The sequence below is a fragment of the Hyperolius riggenbachi genome, chromosome 12 (genome assembly GCF_040937935.1).
Source record: "Hyperolius riggenbachi isolate aHypRig1 chromosome 12, aHypRig1.pri, whole genome shotgun sequence".
Taxonomy (NCBI): domain Eukaryota; kingdom Metazoa; phylum Chordata; class Amphibia; order Anura; family Hyperoliidae; genus Hyperolius; species Hyperolius riggenbachi.
Window position 1 is genome coordinate 17,144,996 of NC_090657.1, and position 20,974 is coordinate 17,165,969.

Consider the following 20,974-nt stretch of genomic DNA (forward strand, 5'->3'; position numbering starts at 1 on the left):
AGTTTGCAAATCACTGCACTAGAGCGATTGTGATTAAAGAGACACTGAAGCGGAAAAAAAAATGATGATATTATGATTTGTATGTGTAGTACAGCTAAGAAATAAAACATTAAGATCAGATACATCAGTCTAATTGTTTCCAGTACAGGAAGAGTTGAGAAAATCCAGTTATCTCTATGCAAACAAGCCATTAAGCTCTCAGACTAAGTTAGTCATGGAGAGGGCTGTTATCTGACTTTTATTATCTCAACTGTTCCTGGACTATTTACTTTTCCTCTGGCAGAGGAGAGGTCATTACTTCTTAGACTGCTCTGAAAGACTCATTTTGAATGCTGAGTGTTGTGTAATCTGCACATATTATAGAATGATGCAATGTTAGAAAAAAACACTATATACCTGAAAATAAAAATATGAGGATATTTTCTTTGCTGCTAATCTTCTAGTAATTATTCATAGTACACAACCAATTCATTCTATCATATTTTTTTTTTCGCTTCAGTGTCTCTTTAAGGAAGTCACAATCACAGAATATGCAGCATTTTGGGAGTGTTTCCATTCTAATGAATTGTATAGGAGCAGGGAAATTGCTCCCAAAATCACTTGCAAAACGTTATCACAAATCGCCAGCGATTGCAATCGCTTTTTGCGCTTTCTAGTGCGTTCCAAGCCTGAAAGGTGGTTACAAAGCTAGAGAATAGGGGGTTTCATGGGAGGAGCCAAAGTTCCTGGTGAAATGGTTGCTAAATAATATTAGAAAGGAAATGAACTCTGGAGACAACTTATGGTTGTATGATAGGGTTGGAGTTTGCACTGGATTCTTTGACAATCCCTCTACTGGCTGTCAATATTCAGAGGCAGGGGAGCAGTATCAGAGGCGGGGGAGCAGTATCAGAGGCGGGGGAGCAGTATCAGAGCCGGGGGAGCAGTATCAGAGGCGGGGGGGGGGACAGTATCAGAGGCGGGGGGGGCAGTATCAGAGGCGGGGGAGCAGTATCAGAGCCGGGGGAGCAGTATCAGAGGCGGGGGGGGGGACAGTATCAGAGGCGGGGGGGACAGTATCAGAGGCGGGGGGGGGGCAGTATCAGAGGCGGGAGGAGCAGTATCAGAGGCGGGGGGCAGTATCAGAGGCGGGGGGGGGGGGACAGTATCAGAGGCGGGGGGGCAGTATCAGAGCTGGGGGAGCAGTATCAGAGGCGGGGGGCAGTATCAGAGGCGGGAGGGGGGGACAGTATCAGAGGCGGGGGGGGCAGTATCAGAGCTGGGGGGGCAGTATCAGAGCTGGGGGAGCAGTATCAGAGGCGGGAGGGGGGGACAGTATCAGAGGCGGGGGGGGGCAGTATCAGAGGCGGGGGAGCAGTATCAGAGGCGGGGGGCAGTATCAGAGGCGGGAGGGGGGGACAGTATCAGAGGCGGGGGGGGGCAGTATCAGAGGCGGGGGGGCAGTATCAGAGGCGGGAGGGGGGGACAGTATCAGAGGCGGGGGAGCAGTATCAGAGGCGGGAGGGGGGGACAGTATCAGAGGCGGGGGGGGGGGCAGTATCAGAGGCGGGGGGCAGTATCAGAGGCGGGAGGGGGGGACAGTATCAGAGGCGGGGGGGGCAGTATCAGAGGTGGGGGAGCAGTATCAGAGGCAGGGGGGGCAGTATCAGAGGCAGGGGGGGCAGTATCAGAGGCGGGGGAGCAGTATCAGAGGCGGGGGGGGGCAGTATCAGAGGCGGGGAGGAGCAGTATCAGAGGCGGGGGGGCAGTATCAGAGGCGGGGGGGCAGTATCAGAGGCGGTGGAGCAGAGATCAGAGGCGGGGGAGCAGTATCAGAGGCGGGGGAGTAATATCAGAGAGGGGAGCAGTATCAGAGGCGGGGGAGCAGTATCAGAGGCGGGGGGGGCAGTATCAGAGGCGGGGGGCAGTATCAGAGGCGGGGGAGCAGTATCAGAGGCGGTGGAGCAGAGATCAGAGGCGGGGGCGCAGTATCAGAGGCGGTGGAGCAGAGATCAGAGGCGGGGGCGCAGTATCAGAGGCGGGGGAGTAATATCAGAGAGGGGAGCAGTATCAGAGGCGGGGGGGGGGCAGTATCAGAGGCGGGGGGCAGTATCAGAGGCGGGGGGGGAGCAGTATCAGAGGCGGGGGAGCAGTATCAGAGGCGGTGGAGCAGAGATCAGAGGCGGGGGAGCAGTATCAGAGGCGGGGGAGCAGTATCAGAGGCGGGGGAGCAGTATCAGAGGCGGTGGAGCAGAGATCAGAGGCGGGGGAGCAGTATCAGAGGCGGGGGAGTAATATCAGAGAGGGGAGCAGTATCAGAGGCGGGGGGGGGGGGGGGGGCAGTATCAGGGGCGGGGGAGCAGTATCAGAGGCGGGGGGGGGGAAGCAGTATCAGGGGCGGGGGGGCAGTATCAGAGGCGGGGGAGCAGTATCAGAGGCGGGGGGGGGGGCAGTATCAGAGGCGGGGGAGCAGTATCAGAGGTGGGGGAGTAATATCAGAGAGGGGAGCAGTATCAGAGGCGGGGGGGGGGAGCAGTATCAGAGGTGGGGGAGTAATATCAGAGAGGGGAGCAGTATCAGAGGCGGGGGGGGGGGCAGTATCAGGGGCGGGGGAGCAGTATCAGAGGCGGGGGGGGGGGAGCAGTATCAGGGGCGGGGGGGCAGTATCAGAGGCGGGGGAGCAGTATCAGAGGCGGGGGGGGCAGTATCAGAGGCGGGGGAGCAGTATCAGAGGTGGGGGAGTAATATCAGAGAGGGGAGCAGTATCAGAGGCGGGGGGGGAGCAGTATCAGAGGTGGGGGAGTAATATCAGAGAGGGGAGCAGTATCAGAGGCGGGGGGGGGGGGGCAGTATCAGGGGCGGGGGAGCAGTATCAGAGGCGGGGGGGGAGCAGTATCAGGGGCGGGGGGGCAGTATCAGAGGCGGGGGAGCAGTATCAGAGGCGGGGGGGGGGGCAGTATCAGAGGCGGGGGAGCAGTATCAGAGGCGGGGGGAGCAGTATCAGAGGCGGGGGAGCAGTATCAGAGGTGGGGGAGTAATATCAGAGAGGGGAGCAGTATCAGAGGCGGGGGGGGGAGCAGTATCAGAGGTGGGGGAGTAATATCAGAGAGGGGAGCAGTATCAGAGGCGGGGGGGGCAGTATCAGGGGCGGGGGAGCAGTATCAGAGGCGGGGGGGGGGAGCAGTATCAGGGGCGGGGGGGCAGTATCAGAGGCGGGGGAGCAGTATCAGAGGCGGGGGGGGGGGGCAGTATCAGAGGCGGGGGAGCAGTATCAGAGGCGGGGGGGGCAGTATCAGAGGCGGGGGAGCAGTATCAGAGGTGGGGGAGTAATATCAGAGAGGGGAGCAGTATCAGAGGCGGGGGGGGGAGCAGTATCAGGGGCGGGGGAGCAGTATCAGAGGCGGGGGAGCAGTATCAGAGGCGGGGGCGCAGTATCAGAGAGGGGGGCAGTATCAGAGGCGGGGGAGCAGTATCAGAGGCGGGGGAGCAGTATCAGAGAGGGGAGCAGTATCAGAGGCGGGGGAGCAGTATCAGAGAGGGGAGCAGTATCAGAGGCGGGGGAGCAGTATCAGAGGCGGGGGAGCAGTATCAGAGGCGGGGGCGCAGTATCAGAGAGGGGAGCAGTATCAGAGGCGGGGGAGCAGTATCAGAGAGGGGAGCAGTATCAGAGGCGGGGGAGCAGTATCAGAGGCGGGGGCGCAGTATCAGAGAGGGGAGCAGTATCAGAGGCGGGGGAGCAGTATCAGAGGCGGGGGAGCAGTATCAGAGGCGGGGGGGGGCAGTATCAGAGGCGGGGGAGCAGTATCAGAGGCGGGGGAGCAGTATCAGAGAGGGGAGCAGTATCAGAGGCGGGGGAGCAGTATCAGAGGCGGGGGAGCAGAGGTAGATGAGCCAGGCAGCAGAGATCAGTAGGGATTGGAGGGATGCCAATCTTTTTCGTAGCCTGCAAAGTAGGATGTTGCAATAGTCACACTAGGAAATGGTTTGCATTCAGATTTCATGCAAAATGTATACAGCTTGAAACTGGAATAATAAAATACAATCTGCTTGGAATATGAATGAAATCTAGACTGTACACTTGCTGTGTAATATAGTTCAACCCTTAAAGGGAACCCAAGGTGAGAGGGATATGGAGGCTGCAATAATTATTTCCTTGTAAACAATTCCAGTTGGCTGGTTGTCCTGTTGATCTTAAGTCAAACCCTGGAACAAGCATATGGCTAATCCTGTAAAGCCTGATTCAGCTGCACCAGAGTACCTGATCTGCTGCATGCTTGTTCAGGGTCTATGGCTAAAATTATTAGACACACAGGATCAGGAAGACTGCCTGGCAACTGGTATTATTTAAAAATAAATATGGCAGTCTCCATTTCCCTCTCACCTCGGATTCCCTTTAAAAGGTACTACAGTAGAATTCCCCCTTTTTTTTAATAGTAAACTCAGAAGTGGTCATACTCAAGAACATAAAATAAATTGCATCTAGTTCTGGGATTCAAACCCAGGTCTCCAAAACATCATCCAGCTATTGGTGACTACCTCAGTGAGCCACAGCCCAGCATGACTTGATCATCTACCTTTTCGCAGTCATCAACTGCGAACAAGGAAAGTCTAGAGCTACAGTTCTCAGATCTCACCAGCAGAGTGTACATTGCAGATTCCTCATCCAAAATAAGCATTTATCATTGATCTGTAGAACCTCTATTTCTAAATAGTGATAGAAATCTGAAAGCCTTCAGAGTACTCCTGATTCAGGTTGCCTTTAAAAAAAGAACTATTCTGGCAGCCTCCATATTCCTCTCTAATCATGTATAGGGCAGTTATGACGAGCACGGTAAATCCAGCGCTGGACACGTGGGCGCAGCAGCGCAGGAGACTTGAGCGCAGCTGGCGCCACCATAGGCCGTAATAGGAACTACGGCTATCGCAGGCACAGGGAGTAACTTCAGCGCCGTCAGAAGATGAAGCTGAAGTTGCTTTTAAAACAATAATTCGGCGTCCAGCAATTGCTGGAAGACAAATTATTTCATTCCCCCACTATCCATGTCGGCCTGGAGGGGGAAGAGTAATTAACACGGCCCGGACTTGTGCAGCAGCAGGATCAGCCATATACTGGCTGTGTCCTGCGCCCAAGTCTCCGGCGCCGTTCTCTCTCGTACGCAGTTATGAAGCCTTTACAACAGTCAGTGCATACGTGGCGGCCAATATCAAGACTCCAGCCCAAGTCTTCAAAATTACAGCTGTAGAATATGTACTACTTCTGTAAGTCGCATCCCGAAATGCTGGTTTGATGAGCGATAGATGGACCACGAAGAACCAAACTGTAACCAAAAGTTGTAACAAAAAGAGCTTCACTGCAATCTATTTCCCAATATCTTGTCAACAAAAACAATGTCCTCACATGGGCACCAGCTGGTGTTAAACTCCCACATTTAATAGCAAGGTTTGCAATACAAAGGACAATGTTATACAGTAGAATGTATCCAATCGCAATACATCACCATTCCATCAGATAATACCACCCACAGAGACCTGTCCAGTCGACAATTGTTTCGCTAAAGTAACTTCCTCGTGGACTGCTGCTCTCTGCAGCGGGGATAAGGCATATGTGGTGGCAGCCAATATCAAGATTCCAGCCCAAGTCTTCAAAATTACAGCTGTAGACTACGTACTACTTCTGTATGTCGCATCCCGAAGATGCTGGTTTGATGAGCGATGGATGGACCACGAAGAACCAAACTGTAACCAAAAGTTGTAACTAAAAGAGCTTCACTGCAATCTATTTCCCAATATCATCATCATCTACAGAACACAAGCAATACAATCCGGTCAGGGTCCAGATTCAAAAGCAAATCTCCTAAAGTGGCATCAAAGCTTCTGTATAAGCTGCTAGTGCAGTAATACTTCTGAGAAGTAGCTACAGAGCTATGAAGTATGCAGGCCATGAATGAGAGTTATAAATAACATGAACTACCAGGATTAGGAGCAAAGTCTTTACATCAGCAGGTCACAAGTTAGGCCGCTTAACAACATGAAATAAAGAGAAACATTTCTAATATGCGCTGTGGCTCAGCGAGCTAAGATACATGCTTCTTTTAGTTTTAGAGACCTGGGTTCAAAGCCCGATAGATCCAGCAGTTATCTCCCTGTGAGCTGTGAATACTTGATGAGAAGCAACATTCTAACAGTTTTGAATGTGGCCTAGCACATTAAACACCTTCTTTGACTAGTTTTCAAGTCCTGACAGTTCTTTATATAACCTCAGCATGTTGTGTAGAGTTCACAATGAATCAATTCTTACTTCATTTGTGATGAATGAGTTTATGATGGACCCCAAAAAGCAATAGCCAGTGGCACAGTGTGTTAGTGTGCTTACTTTATTTTTGATTTGGAGACCTGGGTTCAAATCTCGGTGCTGGTATTTATTTATTCCTTGTGTGTTGGGTAGGGTTGATGATGGATCCACACTAACTCAGGACAAGTATGTGATGTAGCTAATGCAAGCCAAGCATTCACCTGGGATTTGGCTCAGTGAGTTAAGCACCCTGCTGCTACTGCACCAGTGTTGTTGGTCGTGGGTTCTAGTCTGACTTAGCTCTTGTTATTTTCTAAATGCCTGTGAAATATGATGGATGTGTATATGAAGAAGCGTGAGTAAAGGCGTTAGCGCAGAGGCCTTCTAACCAGCCCAGAGTGGGGCGCTGTTGATTTGAAGACCTGGGTTCAAATCTCGGTGCTGGTATTTATTTATTCCCTGTGTGTTGGGTAGGGTTGATGATGGATCCACACTAACTTAGGATAAGTATTCACTTGGGATTTGGCTCAGCAAGTTAATGCACCAGTGTTGTTGGTCGTGGGTTCTAGTCTGACTTAGCTCTTGTTATTTTCTAAAAGCCTGTGAAATATGATGGATGTGTATATGAAGAAGCTTGAGTAAAGGCGTTAGCGCAGAGGCTCTCTAACCAGCCCAGAGTGGGGCGCTGTTGAGCAGACCTGTCTCTTTATTTCTCTTGTTTTTACATCTTTCTTCTAGTGAAATATTATGGACGAACAGATAATGTATGAGCCAAGGAAATAGCTCAGTGGTAAGGGCTCTGACAGTGGCACTGAGAAACCTGAGTTCGCTTCCCACAAGCGCTCAAACAGGGCTGCTGAGAAACCTGAGTTCGGTTACCAACGGGGCTGCTGAGAATCCAGCCTCTGAGCAAAAGGTGGCTCTCAACTCCGTGGCATGAGATGTGTGGACGGTAACATGCCAGTAACGCAGGAAAGGCTACTGAGTCGCCTGCAAGGTGTGAACGGTAACACAGGAAAGGTTAATGGGCTGCCTGCAAGGTGTCCCAAAAGTCTCAGCACAGGTTACAGATACAGTGGGCAATTAATAAATATGGTGTTTTTTTATATTTTTAACAAAAATGTAAAATGTATTTATTTTTTGGACGCTGTAGTCCCCCTTTCTACCACCCTTCACCCTCCTACCGGGGTCTGCCTCCTTCCCCCCCAGGCTGGGCACCTTTAGTCACTCACCTGGCATATTGGAGCTTCTGATATCTGGCTCAGGACCCCCCATAGACCTTGCTGATCCTGAGGGCTGGAGCAGGCCAGAACCACAAGCTCCCATGCTGGGATTTGATCTCGGGTCTCCCATGTATTAGGTCAGACCTCCAACCATATAAGCCACCAGCTGCTCACTCCCAAATCTGCTCGTCCATCATATTTCACCTACATTACCGGGAGAGCGATTAATAAAAAAAAAAACTGCAGAGCAGCTGAATTCAGAGGAACTCGTAGATCTAAGGGCCCATTCACACTAGAGCATTTTTGCCGCAATTTCAGCAAAACGCTCAAACGCTAGCACTTTTTAAAAGCGCTAGTGTAATGAAACCCTATGGGCCCGTTCTTACTTGGGCGATTTGCGCTAATCGCCCAAAATCGCAAACGCATTGCCTGCACCATTTTCAGGCGATTTACCGGCGATCGCGTTTCAGTGCTATAGAAGCGCTAAACGCGATCATGGTAAAATCGCCGCACTGTTTAGTGATTTTTCCACGTGAAATCGCAGAAAAATCACTCCTGCAAAATTTAAACCGCAAGTGTGAATGGGCCCTAAGTCAGGGGACACACTTGACTGTTTTTGTGCACATTTTCTGCACAGAAACAACATGTTAATAAGTGGGCTAGTCCACACAATGCGTTTTTCAAGCGCATAAAAGAAATGGCCATCCTGCAGAATAATTCTACACATTTTGTCAGTTTTCACTATTAATTACAGTAGCCGCTGTGAAAAAGCATGTGCGTTTTCCTGCATACAAAACAAACATGGTGTGCAGAAAAACGCGTGCAGAAAACTGAAAGACGTGTGTGTCCCCCTGCTTCAGAGCTCCATTGTATCGCCATCCAAGCGATCAATCTGTGGAGTTATGTCTGACATTTAGGCACAAGTCTGCTCATTCTTATATTTGGGAACTAAAGGTGGCCACTAACAGTCCAATTTCTAGCGAAAAATCGTTCGAGCGATCAGAAATTCTGATCGGACGAAAAATCGTTCACTACACCATCAACTAACCAATCATTGCTTCCTATCTATCACGACCACCAAGAAAATCCAAGTTTTCGTTCGACGAAAATTCATTCGGGCGACATTTTTTTCACTCGTTCACAATCGATTGTGTCCACCAATGGAGATTATTTACAAACAATCCGATCAGAATTTCTGATCGCTCGAACGATTTTTCGCAGAATTTGGACCGTTAGTGGCCAGCTTAAGTCACATATTACTTGAAGCAAACTCAACACTCGAGAAGAGCCCCATCCATCCCACTATATAACGGTCATGACACATTCACAACATCCAAGAATCCTCATTATCAGGGCTTGCTCACACTGCAAGAGCTTTTCTAAGCGATTTGTGAATGTAAAAGCTCTTGCTAATGTTATCCTATGGGTGTATTCACACTGGAGTGAGGTGATTTAGGGGTAGTGCACACCAACAAGCCCTAGCGTAATCGCAAACACTCAGCGCTTTTTGAAGTGCTTTTTCAGAGCGATTCTAGGCATGTGCCGTAGCGATTTTTGGAGCGTTTTGTTACAGTAGAGCTGGAACTGAACATCTTCTGTAACACAAATGCTTGGAAAATCAATCTGATCTAGCGCTTTTCAGAGCGATTTTCCACTTTCCTATACTTAACATTGAGGCTGAATCGCCTCAGAAATCAGCAGAAATGCTGCAGGACCCGCGTTTGCATTTGGGAGAAAATCACATCGCTCTGGTGTGATCCATCCCATTCAAATACATTCGCCAATTCACTTTATTGTCATTGTGTAACACAACGAAATTACGTTTCAAAGCGCTAGCATTTTTAAAAGTGCTCAGAAGCGCTCTTAGGCCAGAAACCCACTGGGAGCGCTTTGTAAGCGTGAGTGATATTTGAAAAAACTCTTGGTAATGCAATGCTATGGGGGATTTTTATAAAATCACATCACTCAAGTGGGATCACACCCATAGCATTACATTAGCTAGAGCTTTTCAAATCACAAAGCGCTCAGAAAAGCTCTCCTAGTGGGTTTCTAGCCTTAGTGTGCAGCAACCCTTAGCAAAATGCTCCCATAGCATTGCATTAGCAAGAGCTTTTAAAATCTCTAGTGTTTAAAAAGCTCTTGTAGTGTGACTCAGCCCTCAGTCTGAGGCCTGGAACCCACTAGCAGTACATAATTTCTGAGCGCTTGTGATTTGAAAAGCTCTTGCTAATGTAATGCTATGGGTGTGATCCCACCAGAGGGATGTGATTTGATAAAAAAAAATCCCCCATAGCATTACATTAGCAAGAGCTTTTAAAATCACCAGTGCTTAGAAAAGGCTGCTGGTGGGTTTGAGGCCTGGTTATCTTGACACTTGTATGATACTAAAGCAGAAGTGACCCAGCTACCTGGCCGTGCTCAGTAGGAAAAACCACAACACCATTAGCCATAGTTATCTACAAATCTAATAGTAGTTGGCAGTGCAAGGGAGCCCTTACATTGCTTGTTGGTATCTATATCCATCCGATTCAATCATAATGATCAAGTCTGGCAGATATGAAGCATTATCTTATCCTTTTGGCTAAGCCAACATCCACATAGCTTGTCTTATGCTGGATCCACACTGTACAATTTTTCGGCCGATTTACATACCCGATCGATTATTTATCGATCTGAGAATCAAATTATTTTTTTTATTGATTTTCTGACCGATTTCTGTAGAAACAAACAGAAATCGGTTATAAAATCGCTTAAAAAATAAACAATTCTCAGATCGGACATGCTGGAAATAATCGATCGGCCAAAAAATTGTATGGTGTGGATGTGTATGGTGTGGATCCAGCATTAGTGAATACTTCATCCTACTACCGATTACTGAATCTGAGAGAGCCTAAGGGCTCGTTTCCACTATAGCGAATCTGCATGCGGTGTCCGCATAGGCAATGCAAGTGGATGGGGCTGTCCACTTGTGCGGCTGCGGGAGCGTTTTTTTTTTGTGCGGCAGAAATCTGCACGGCAGAGCCGTCAGATTTCGTGTGCAAGAGGCATGCACGCGAATCGCGCTAATGCTTTTAAATAGGGAAACCGTATGCGGGTTGAGCATGCGGTTTTTGCCATGAATTTTGCATAGGTATAATGTTAATTTACACAGGCAGTGACATGGTTAAATTCGCACATACCCGTACCTATGCGGAATCGCATGCGAAATTGCGGCAAAAACCGCATGCGGAATCGCACCCGCATGCGATTTTTGTCTGCGGTGGAATGCAGGCGATTCCGCACCGCAACAGTGGAAACGAGCCCTAAGCGCTTTGAGTCCTATGGGGGAAAAGCGCTATAGAAATGTTATTGTATTGTATAGGATTGTATAGTGACTCTGAAACCAGCTGATGGCAGAACTGGATATCGTACTGTATGTAGGTTTCCACAATCTAAAAATGTATATATTAACTGAAACGGAGAATAAAACCTCTTAACCAACAAATAAACGTGTTTTTACATGCAGCCAGTAGACTGGCATTAGCTGCAAATGAACGCAGATAAAAACGTATATATGTGCATTTTACATTGTGCATTTTTTAAAAATTCACAACTTGCATAATTTTCAAAAACGCATGTAAAACATTTTTACATCTGTTTTTGATGCCTTTAAAAAAAAAAAAAAAAATTACTGTATTTTACTCCATTCATTGGGGAAATGAATAAAAAACGCAAATGCAAAACATAAAAAAATTCAGCAAAAAATAAAAATGCATGTTTTTCTGCACTACCTAGTGTGCTCCCAGTTTTTAGGAAATTCTAGTTCTAGGCTGTCCTGCAGATCTATTGGCTTCAGCTGGGTCTTGGAATAAGCACACTGCCAGTGGAGTCAGAATATACACTATGCATAGGGGTTCTCGGTACATAATACAGTATTAGGCCTCTTTCAGACAGGCAACTGACAGGTGGTGAACTCCCTGTCTGTCAGCCACTCTCCTGCATCGGCCAAGTGCTTCCTAACACTCTGTACTGGCGCTGGACAGGTGCCATCCCCCATGGAGTCACATCTGAGCGCAGCTGCAACCTGGTAACAGTACCATCATCAGCGGCGTATCAGCGCTTGATACACGTGGCGTTACAGCCGCTGCAATTCGGTTGCATTTAAATTGCTCTGATGTGCGGCAGACGGGACGCTGAACTACTCGACAAGCGCACAGTTCAGGCTCCCATCCGAAAGAGGCCTTAAGGTCCATACACACACTAAACGCAGCCAAAGCTGCTGCTAAAGATAAGAGTATCTAGTGTGTGCACGGTGCGTCCTATACATCAGTGAGAGATCCATTGTGGCGGATCATCTCACCCAGATGCTGCATGACTGCACTGTTTACTCCTGCGCTATGCCCCGTCTGTCCTGCGCTGCACATCGGAAATCTGCTGCCTTCCCTAGTGACAGAACGCGGTGCAAGCCTGTACCGCCTTGTCAACACAATATCGGCCAACATTAGTCTCAAGCGTGTACTGCAAAAGTAAAAATTATTAATAAAAAGGTCAGGAATGGCAGCCTCCCTATACCTCTCATTTCATGCTTCCTTTTTAAGAATTGAACTCTTGTTTCTGCGCTGAATTTAGTTTAGGATGAACAGCTTTATTTGAATAGTAATTGTGCTTTACATCTGCACCTTACCTGGAAAACTCATGGAGGTTCAGCACTTCCTGATCTTATTTGTAAACAGGAAACAGAGGTGATACCAGCTCCCAATCAGATTGAATGCATGGTGGACTCAGCTTAGAACTAAGCCAGTCAGATGAGTTTCCTGATTGGCCCAGTTCCAAGCTGAGTGAAATTTGCACACAAGCTAGATTTATTTGAAACTCAATGCTTCATCTAGTGGTGAAAACAGAACAAATTAGTGATCTAGTGATGGTAACAGGTAACACATTTGTTGTTGTTCCTTATAATGGTAGGCATGCGCCATCTAGTGGTGATGATAACAGATGTCACATTAGTTATTACTCCTTATACAGGTAAACATGCTCCATCTAGTGTTGATCACAAATATCACATTAGTTATTGCTCCCTGTAATGGTAAGCATGCGCCATCTAGTCCTGATAAGCGGTAGCGCATTAGTTATTGCTCCCTGTAAAGGTAAGCATGCGCCATCTAGTGGTGATAACAAGTAACACATTCGTTATTGCTGCCTGTAAATGTATGCTTGCCCCATCTAGTGGTGATAACACATATCACATTCAATATTGCTCCCTGTAAAGGTAAGCAGGTGCCATCTAGTGGTGATAACAGAAACCACATTAGATATTGCTCCCTGTAAAGGTATGCATGTGCCATCTAGTGGTGATAACAAGTAACACATTAGTTATTGCCCTCCTGTAAAGGTATGCTTACCCCATCTAGTGGTGATAACAGGTAACACATTAGTTATTGCTCCCTGTAAAGGTAAGCATGCCCCATCTAGTGGTGATAACAGATAACACATTAGTATTGCCCCTTTTAATGCTAAGCATCTGCCATCTACTGGTGATAACAGGTAACACAGTTATTGCCCTCTTGTAAAGGTAAGCATGCCCCATCTAGTGGTGATAACAGGTAACACATTAGTTATTGCCCTCCTGTAAAGGTAAGCATGCTCCATCTACTGGTGATAAAACACGTATCATATTACTTATTGCTCCCTGTAAAGGTAAGCATGCACCATCTAGCGGTGATAATGGATAACACATCAGTTGTTGCTCCCTGTAATGGTTAGCATGCACCATCTAGTGGTAACAACAGGTAACACATTAGTTATTGCCCTCCTGTAAAGGTAAGCATGCGCCATCTAGTGGTGGTGATAACAGGTAACAAATTAGTTCTTGCTCCTTGTAAAGGTAATATACTCCATCTAGTGGTGATGCCAGATATCACATTAGTTGTTGCTCCCTATAAAGGTAAGCATGCGCCATCTAGTGGTGATAACAGGTAACACATTAGTTATTGCTCCCTGTAAAGGAAAGCATGCTCCATCTAGTGGTGATACCAGGTAACACATTAGTTATTGTTCCTTGTAATGGTAAGCATGCACCATCTAGTGGTGATAACAGGTAACACATTAGTTGTTGCTCCCTGTAAAGGTAAGCATGCGCCATCTAGTGGTGATAACAGGTAACACATTAGTTGTTCCTTCGCCATCTAGTAATGATCACAGATGTCACATTAGTTATTATTCCCTATAAAGGTAAGCATGCTCCATCTGGTGGTGATCACAGGTGTCACATTAGTTATTGCTCCCTGTAATAGTAAGCATGCACCATCTAGCGGTGATAACAGGTAACACATTTGTTCTTGCTCCCTATAAAGGTAAGCATGCTCCATCTAGTGGTGATTACAGGGAAAAATAACTAATGTGTTATCTGTTAAGGAAAGCATGCTCCATCTAGTGGTGATAACAGGTAACACATTAGTTGTTGTTCTTTATAATGGTAAGCATGCGCCATCTAGTGCTGATAAACTGTAACACATTAGTTATTGTTCCCTGTAAATGCTAAGCATGCGCCATCTAGTGGTGATAATGGGTAACACAATAGTTATTGTTTCCTGTAAAGGTAAGCATGCGCCATCCAGTGGTGATAACAGATAACACATTAGTTATTGCTCCCTGTAATGGTGAGCATGCGCCATCTAGCCGTGATAATGGGTAACACATTAGTTATTGTTTCCTGCAAAGGTAAGCATGCTTCATCTGGTGGTGCTCACAGACATCACATTAGTTATTGTTTCCTGTAATGGTAAGCATACGCCATCTAGTGCTGATAACAGGTAACTGTGACGGATTGCGGAGAAACCGCCGCGCGTTCTGGCAGTGAGGCGGCGGAATCCGCGCACGGAGCGGCGGTTTCCCCTCAGCAACATGCTTCTGGTTTGTCTGGACCTAGTAGTTCACACAGATGGAGAGCTACGCACGCGCGCCGTAAGACAGGCTCTTTATGCCAATAGGAGAAGGGTCAGCTGATCGGGACGGTCAGCTGACCCCAGCTCAGCAAAAGATTGGTTGATGGAAGCTGGGCGGCGCTGTGGAGCGCTTTACTATATATATATATCTTGCTGTTCAGTTGCTGGTTGTCTGGCGTTGCGAATACCTATGTGTTAGCACTCAGACCTTAGTCAGATCCTTTAGTGTGGTGGAACCAGGTGGACCTGGAAATCCACACTTAGCCAGTTTACTGTGTATCATCTGTGTTATTCTTTAGACCAGTTCCTGGGTGTAGAGACCACGGACCTCACACCCCAGACTAGGAATACTGTGTATCATCTGTGTTATTCCTTAGACCAGTTCCAGGGTGTAGAGACCACAGACCTCACACCCCAGACTATGAATACTGTGTATCATCTGTGTTATTCTTTAGACCAGTTCCAGGGTGTAGAGACCACGAACCTCACACCCCAGACTAGGAATACTGTGTATCATCTGTGTTATTCCTTAGACCAGTTCCAGGGTGTAGAGACCACGGACCTCACACCCAGACTAGGGAACCTGTGTTATCATTCTGTTATACATCAGACTAGTTCCAGGGTATAGAGACCACGGACCTCACACCCAGACTACGGAACTTGTGTCATCATTCTGTTATACATCAGACTAGTTCCAGGGTGTAGAGACCACGGACGTCACACACCCAGACTAGGCATTGTTTGATATCTGTTATGACTTTGCTTTCCTGACTATTCTTCTGATCTCTGATTCGGTACCTTGCACTTCTGATATTCCGTTGCCAAACCCTGCTTGCCTTGGATACCGAATCAGCTTTCTGTCTTTGTACTTTATCTGTCTGTGTGTTGCTGACCCGGCCTGCCCGACCTTTCTGGCTGTCACCCACCCCTTGGATGCTCAGCCTTCCTGCAGGGGCCCCTGCTCCTCAGAGGGGGCACTGCTGCAAAATCAGTCAGGGTCTCCTTCTCCTGGAGTCCTTGACTGCAGTAGAGTCTGTCTCTACTCATTGGACCACCTGCTACCCCGGTGGTCCAATTACTACTGTTACACCAAACACTTACACGCTTCAGGTGTCCAGAGGTTAGCATATATCTGTATTCTCGGTGATTCTGCAGATCATCAATAATCAGGTATATATCTGTATTCTTGGTGATACTGCAGATCACCAATAATCAGATTCTCTCTGCGTGCTGACACCAATAATTGTTACAGTAACACATTTGTTGTTGCTCCCTATTAAGGTAAGCATACCCCATCTAGTGGTGATAACAGGTAACACATTAGTTATTGTTCCCTGTAAAGGAAAGCATGCTCCATCTAGTGGTGATAACAGATAATATATTTGTTGTTGTTGTTTATAATGGTAAGCATGCGCCATCTAGTGCTGATAAACGGCAACGCATTAGTTATTGTTCCCTGTAAAAGGTAAGCATGCGCCATCTCGTGATGATAACAGGTAACACATTAGTTATTCCTCTTTATGATAGTAAGCATGCACCATCTAGTGGTGATAACAGATGTCACATTAGTTATTACTCCCTATTAAGGTAAGCATGCTCCATCTAGTGGTGATAACAGATAGCACATTAGTTATTGCTCCCTGTAATGGTAAGCATGCGCCATCTAGTGCTGATAAACGGTAACACGGTTATTGCTCCCTGTAATGGTAAGCATGCTCATTCTAGTGGTGATAACAGGTAACACATTAGTTATTGCTCCCTGTAAAGGTATGCTTGCCCCATCTAGTGGTGACAACAGATAACTCTCTGGTACTGCTCCTTTTAATGCTAAGCATGTGCCGTCTAGTGGTGATAACAGGTAACACATTAGTTGTTCCTTATAATGGTAAGCATGCTCCATTTAGTGGTGATAAGCGGTAATACATTAGTTGTTGCGCCCTGTAAAAGGTAAGCATGCGCCATATAGTGGTGATAACAGGTAGCACATTCGTTTTAGTTCCCTGTAATGGTAAGCATACTCCATCTAGTGGTGATAACAGGTTACACATTAGTTATTGTTTCCTGTAAAGGTAAGTATGCACCATCAAGTGGTGAGAACAAATAACATGTTATTTTCCTTGTAATGGTAAGCATGCTCCATCTATTGGTGATAACAGATGAGGGAGTTCTTGCTCCACCAGGTGGTAATATCAAATAACACCTCATCAGTAAAGGAAGACATCTACAAATCTGCTGGTGGCAGTCCAGGAAATCCCACACTAGAAGGCCTGGTACAAACTGTGCAATTTTCACTTCAGATCCTACTGGCTGGATGGTGTAATGGTTAAGGGCTCTGCCTCTGACGCAGGAGACCTGGGTTCGAATCTCGGCCCTGCCTGTTCAGTAAGCCAGCACCAATTCAGTAGGAGACCTTAGGCAAGTCTCCCTAACACTGCGACTGCCTATAGAGCGTGTCTTAGTGGCTGCAGCTCTGGTGCTTTGAGTCCGCCAGGAGAAAAGCGCGATATAAAAGTTATTTGTCGTGTCTTGTACTATGCAGCCTACTGATTGCCAGCGTCCAATTCCAAGTGTATCTGTCTCAATCTGAAGCAGATTAGACATGCTAGAAAATATTGACTGAAATGCTGGCTCGTGTTCAGGGTGTATGACCTTTCCATCCACTTCTGTTTGATGTCCAATTGGAAACATTGTCAGAATTTGGAAAAGTTGCATATGCTTGTATAAATCAATGTACAGAGGCGCCAGTAGGATAAAAGATACTAAAAGGTTTAAAAAATCTAGGTGGTGGTGGTGGACCAACCGACCTAAAACAGACACGATGCTGTCGATTAAAGTCAACGATAATTTATTCACATACTCCAAGGAACACTGCGACGCGTTTCATGGGTATAAATCCCACTTCTTCAGGCATTAAACACAGCGAATCAAGAGGATCAGGAGGACAGTGAGGGACCTACAAGACTACGGGGGATGAAAGAAGCCCTAGGTAAGTAAAAGAACACTTTATTTTCACCCCTGGTATCCTTTAACCACCCCTGGACCCTGATGTATGGAATCTGCTCCTGTTTGAGCTGCTGCTATCCTTGCCAGGTTGTAGATTTCAATGAGTCATGCCGCACAGTCTCGTCGTGCTTGCCGTGCATGCCGCTGTACCGTCGCTGCAGTCCACTCGCTCTGACAGCAGAGCTTCCGTATCTCGGTCAGGAGCAGATTTCATTGGCTCCTGATCTCATGATTACTGAGAGCCAATCACAGTAGTCACACAGCAAAACAGGTAAAGGGCAGCTCTATTAAGGGGCCAGAATCGTCTGGTACAAAAAAAGGGTTAAAGGGTAACTGAAGTAAGAGATATATGGAGGCTGCTATATTTATTTCCTTTTAATCAATACCAGTTTCCTGGCAGCCCTGCTGGTCTATTTCTCTGCAGTAGTATCTGAATAACACCAGAAACAAGCATGCAGCTAGTCTTGTCAGATCTGACTTTAAAGTCAGAAATACCTGATCTGCTGCATGCTTGTTCAGGGGCTATGGCTAATAGTATTAGAGGCAGAGGATCAGCAGAGCTGCCAGGCAACTGGTATTGATTAAAAGGAAATAAATATGTCAGTCTCCATGTACCTCTTACTTCAGTTCCCCTTTAAGGGAACTTCATCTGATGGTAATGAATACAAAATGTTGCCAGTATAATATGAAGTAATGATTTCAACAAAGAAAATATGTTTGCATCAACCAAGCAGAACCTGATAAATATGGCTTTGGAAATTTGGCCTAATTGGCTAATCACAAGACATCGCTTATGCAAATGTGCATTTGCTTTCGCATGCCAAAATATGCAGGGTCTACAACTAATACTGCCAAGCGGTTGCCCTGCGGGAATTAGTTCATGCTACATTAGCACTATCCAGGGGCGCCACGGGGAGGCTCCCCAATGCCCCCATACAACCGGGGGGCCGCGGGCACCCCAAGATCTCTCACTGCCTAGAACCCACACTGCGGCACCCCGGAGTTGGAGGTGCAGGCGACCCCCCCCCCCCCCCCCCCCCCCAGCATGGCCAGTGTCGGGAAAGGCCGCCCGCACCCACCTCCCAAAATTAAAATCAGGCACTTACCTTAACGACCATTGCGTTCTGCTGCATGTTCATGACCTGGGCGCGACACATAAGAAAGGAGTAAAGCATGGGCCCCCCAAGCTTGTAGGGCTCAGGAGTAGCACACACGCAACACTCCGGGGGGGGGGGGGGGCAGGCGTAAACAGCCTGTTCCAGGGCTCTCACCTCCTAGAACAAGCCATTCACCACCTGCCTCCAAAGGACAGAAATGCAATACTGATTTCAACAAAGAGAAAATGTGTGCATCAGCCAAGTAGTAATATGAAGTAAATAGACATCCATTTTTCGGTGCGAGTGGCAGCGAATCCCATAGCCATGCATACAGCTTCCGTGATGTGGCTGCATACTCGCCCAACAGGAAGTGCGGCCATGCGTCTCACAGGTCCCTTACCCTGTCATTGTCTGACTAAATAAACACTTCTAGACACCTATAGCTCTGGGACATGGGCCTGTGTAGAAGGAACCAAGTCATTACCTCACGGTTTTCCTGTCATAGAGCTTGGCAGTTTTCTTTGCATATTCTGCATGCGATTTACAACATGCACGAATCTGCGGTTTCCGATTTTTCAGGTATTTTCCTTTGATTTTTCTTTTGCGATTTTTGTGCATGTTTTTTGTGAATTTTTATATTGCGAGTTTTCTGTGCATACTTGAAAATGTATCTGATTAACTACAAAAAAAAAAAATAATTTCTGCACAAAATGCAATTTTTCTGCGTTTCCATTGACTTGCATTAAACGAGAATGGCACATGAAAAAATGCAGAGGAAAGATAAATGCAGAACAAAATGTGCTGCCATTGAAATACATTAGATATGTGGCGATTGCGGTTTTGCAAAGAACGCACACGGATTTTGGTAAATGTGAACGGGGCCAAATAGCAGATGTGTGATTGTAGTGTTGTGGAGCACCCGCTCTGACATCCCTATTGTTTTATAAAGCCAGCATTGCCCACATAGAGTATTGGCTTGTGGTTGAGGAATACAACAGTCATTACAAAGCTGCTAATTCACAGGCCTTTCTACAGTCACCACTATGATTTGATATGACCCAGCGGAGGGCAGCAAACTCTTGCTTTTTATAAATCCATTTCAATCTTGCTAGGTAAGAATTCTGTTCAGCTAAGCATGGGGTGTCCAAACTTTTTAGGCGAAGGGCCATATCGCCATTCTTGAGAGTGCTACGGGGCTGAACTACCGAAATTAAACACAATTTTTACGGATTGCTGTTAAGTACATTATGCTTGTGATATTTTGTCAAATAAAAGGTGTCCATGGGAAATAACCAATATACCGTGTGCAGTTAGCACAGTGGCAGCTGCTAATCAGTGGCTGTTACTGCTGCTGGCACAGTGGCAGCTGCTAATCAGTGGCTGTTACTGCTGCTGGCACAGTGGCAGCTGCTAATCAGTGGCTGTTACTGCTGCTGGCACAGTGGCAGCTGCTAATCAGTGGCTGCTACTGCTGCTGGCATGGTAGCGGCTGCTAACCAGTAGGCTGTTACTGCTGCTGGCACAGTGGCAGCTGCTAATCAGTGGCTGCTACTGCTGCTGGCATGGTGGCAGCTGCTAACCAGTAGACTGTTACTGCTGCTGCCATAGTGGCAGCTGCTAATCAGTGGCTGTTACTGCTGCTGGCACAGTGGCAGCTGCTAATCACTGGCTGTTACTGCTGCTGGCACAGTGGCAGCTGCTAATTAGTGGCTGCTACTGCTACAGTGGTAGCTGATAACCTACAAGCGAGCAAAGGGGGAGGCAGAGAAGCAACACAAGGTGCCCCCTGCATGCAGCACTGCAGCTACGGCCTGTGGGCCACATGTTATTAACTGTAAAGAGCTTTGGGGGCTACCAGAAAAGGCTAGGCGGGCCACATTTAGACATGATGGACTTTGGACATGTCTGAGCTAGGAGAAGCTTAGTAAGTCAGGCCTATTTAGCCTATGGAATGAACTATATTGATACATTCAGATATATGCTCAGCTTTCTCTTGTCTTCTACAGATGCTGAGCAGAGCTTACCAGAACGAGCTGCAGGACTTCCAGGAGGCAGAGCAGGAAAAGCTGTCAAAGCTGAAAGACAAGCTGAAAGATAACGTGAGTAACTGCATAACACTTCCTCCACACTGGAGGATGAAAGCCCCGGGTCTCCCTCCCTCACTGTTAGTAGAGATGAATGGAGACTATGCCTTTACTCACAAAATTCTTATATTTGATGATGCACCGGTTTAGATAAGTCATTCCCAGAGATCTGTGCACACAATACAGAGCTGCCAGCAGAGTGTGAGTTCCTTACCATTGATAGAGGGATGGGGAGGAGTTTGGACAGAACACAGACTGGTGTACAGTCCAGCCAAGTAGTATCTGACATTTTCACAGGGAGTCAGCATTGCAATCCCAGAATGCCATCTAGAATAATTTCCAAGCTGTCCCCTGTGTGTATGTCCACCCTGGA

General features: G+C 47.1%; 1 protein-coding gene across 2 annotated transcripts in view; it reads left to right on the plus strand.

Moving 5' to 3' along the window:
* Positions 1-20,974, plus strand: part of CEP95 (centrosomal protein 95) — an 88,352-nt gene that overhangs the window by 44,745 nt on the left and 22,633 nt on the right. For both annotated transcript variants that reach the window (XM_068262241.1, XM_068262242.1), the window contains exon 13: positions 20,524-20,616. In XM_068262241.1, coding sequence (XP_068118342.1) covers positions 20,524-20,616 — 93 coding nt within the window. The remainder of the gene's footprint in view (positions 1-20,523; positions 20,617-20,974) is intronic.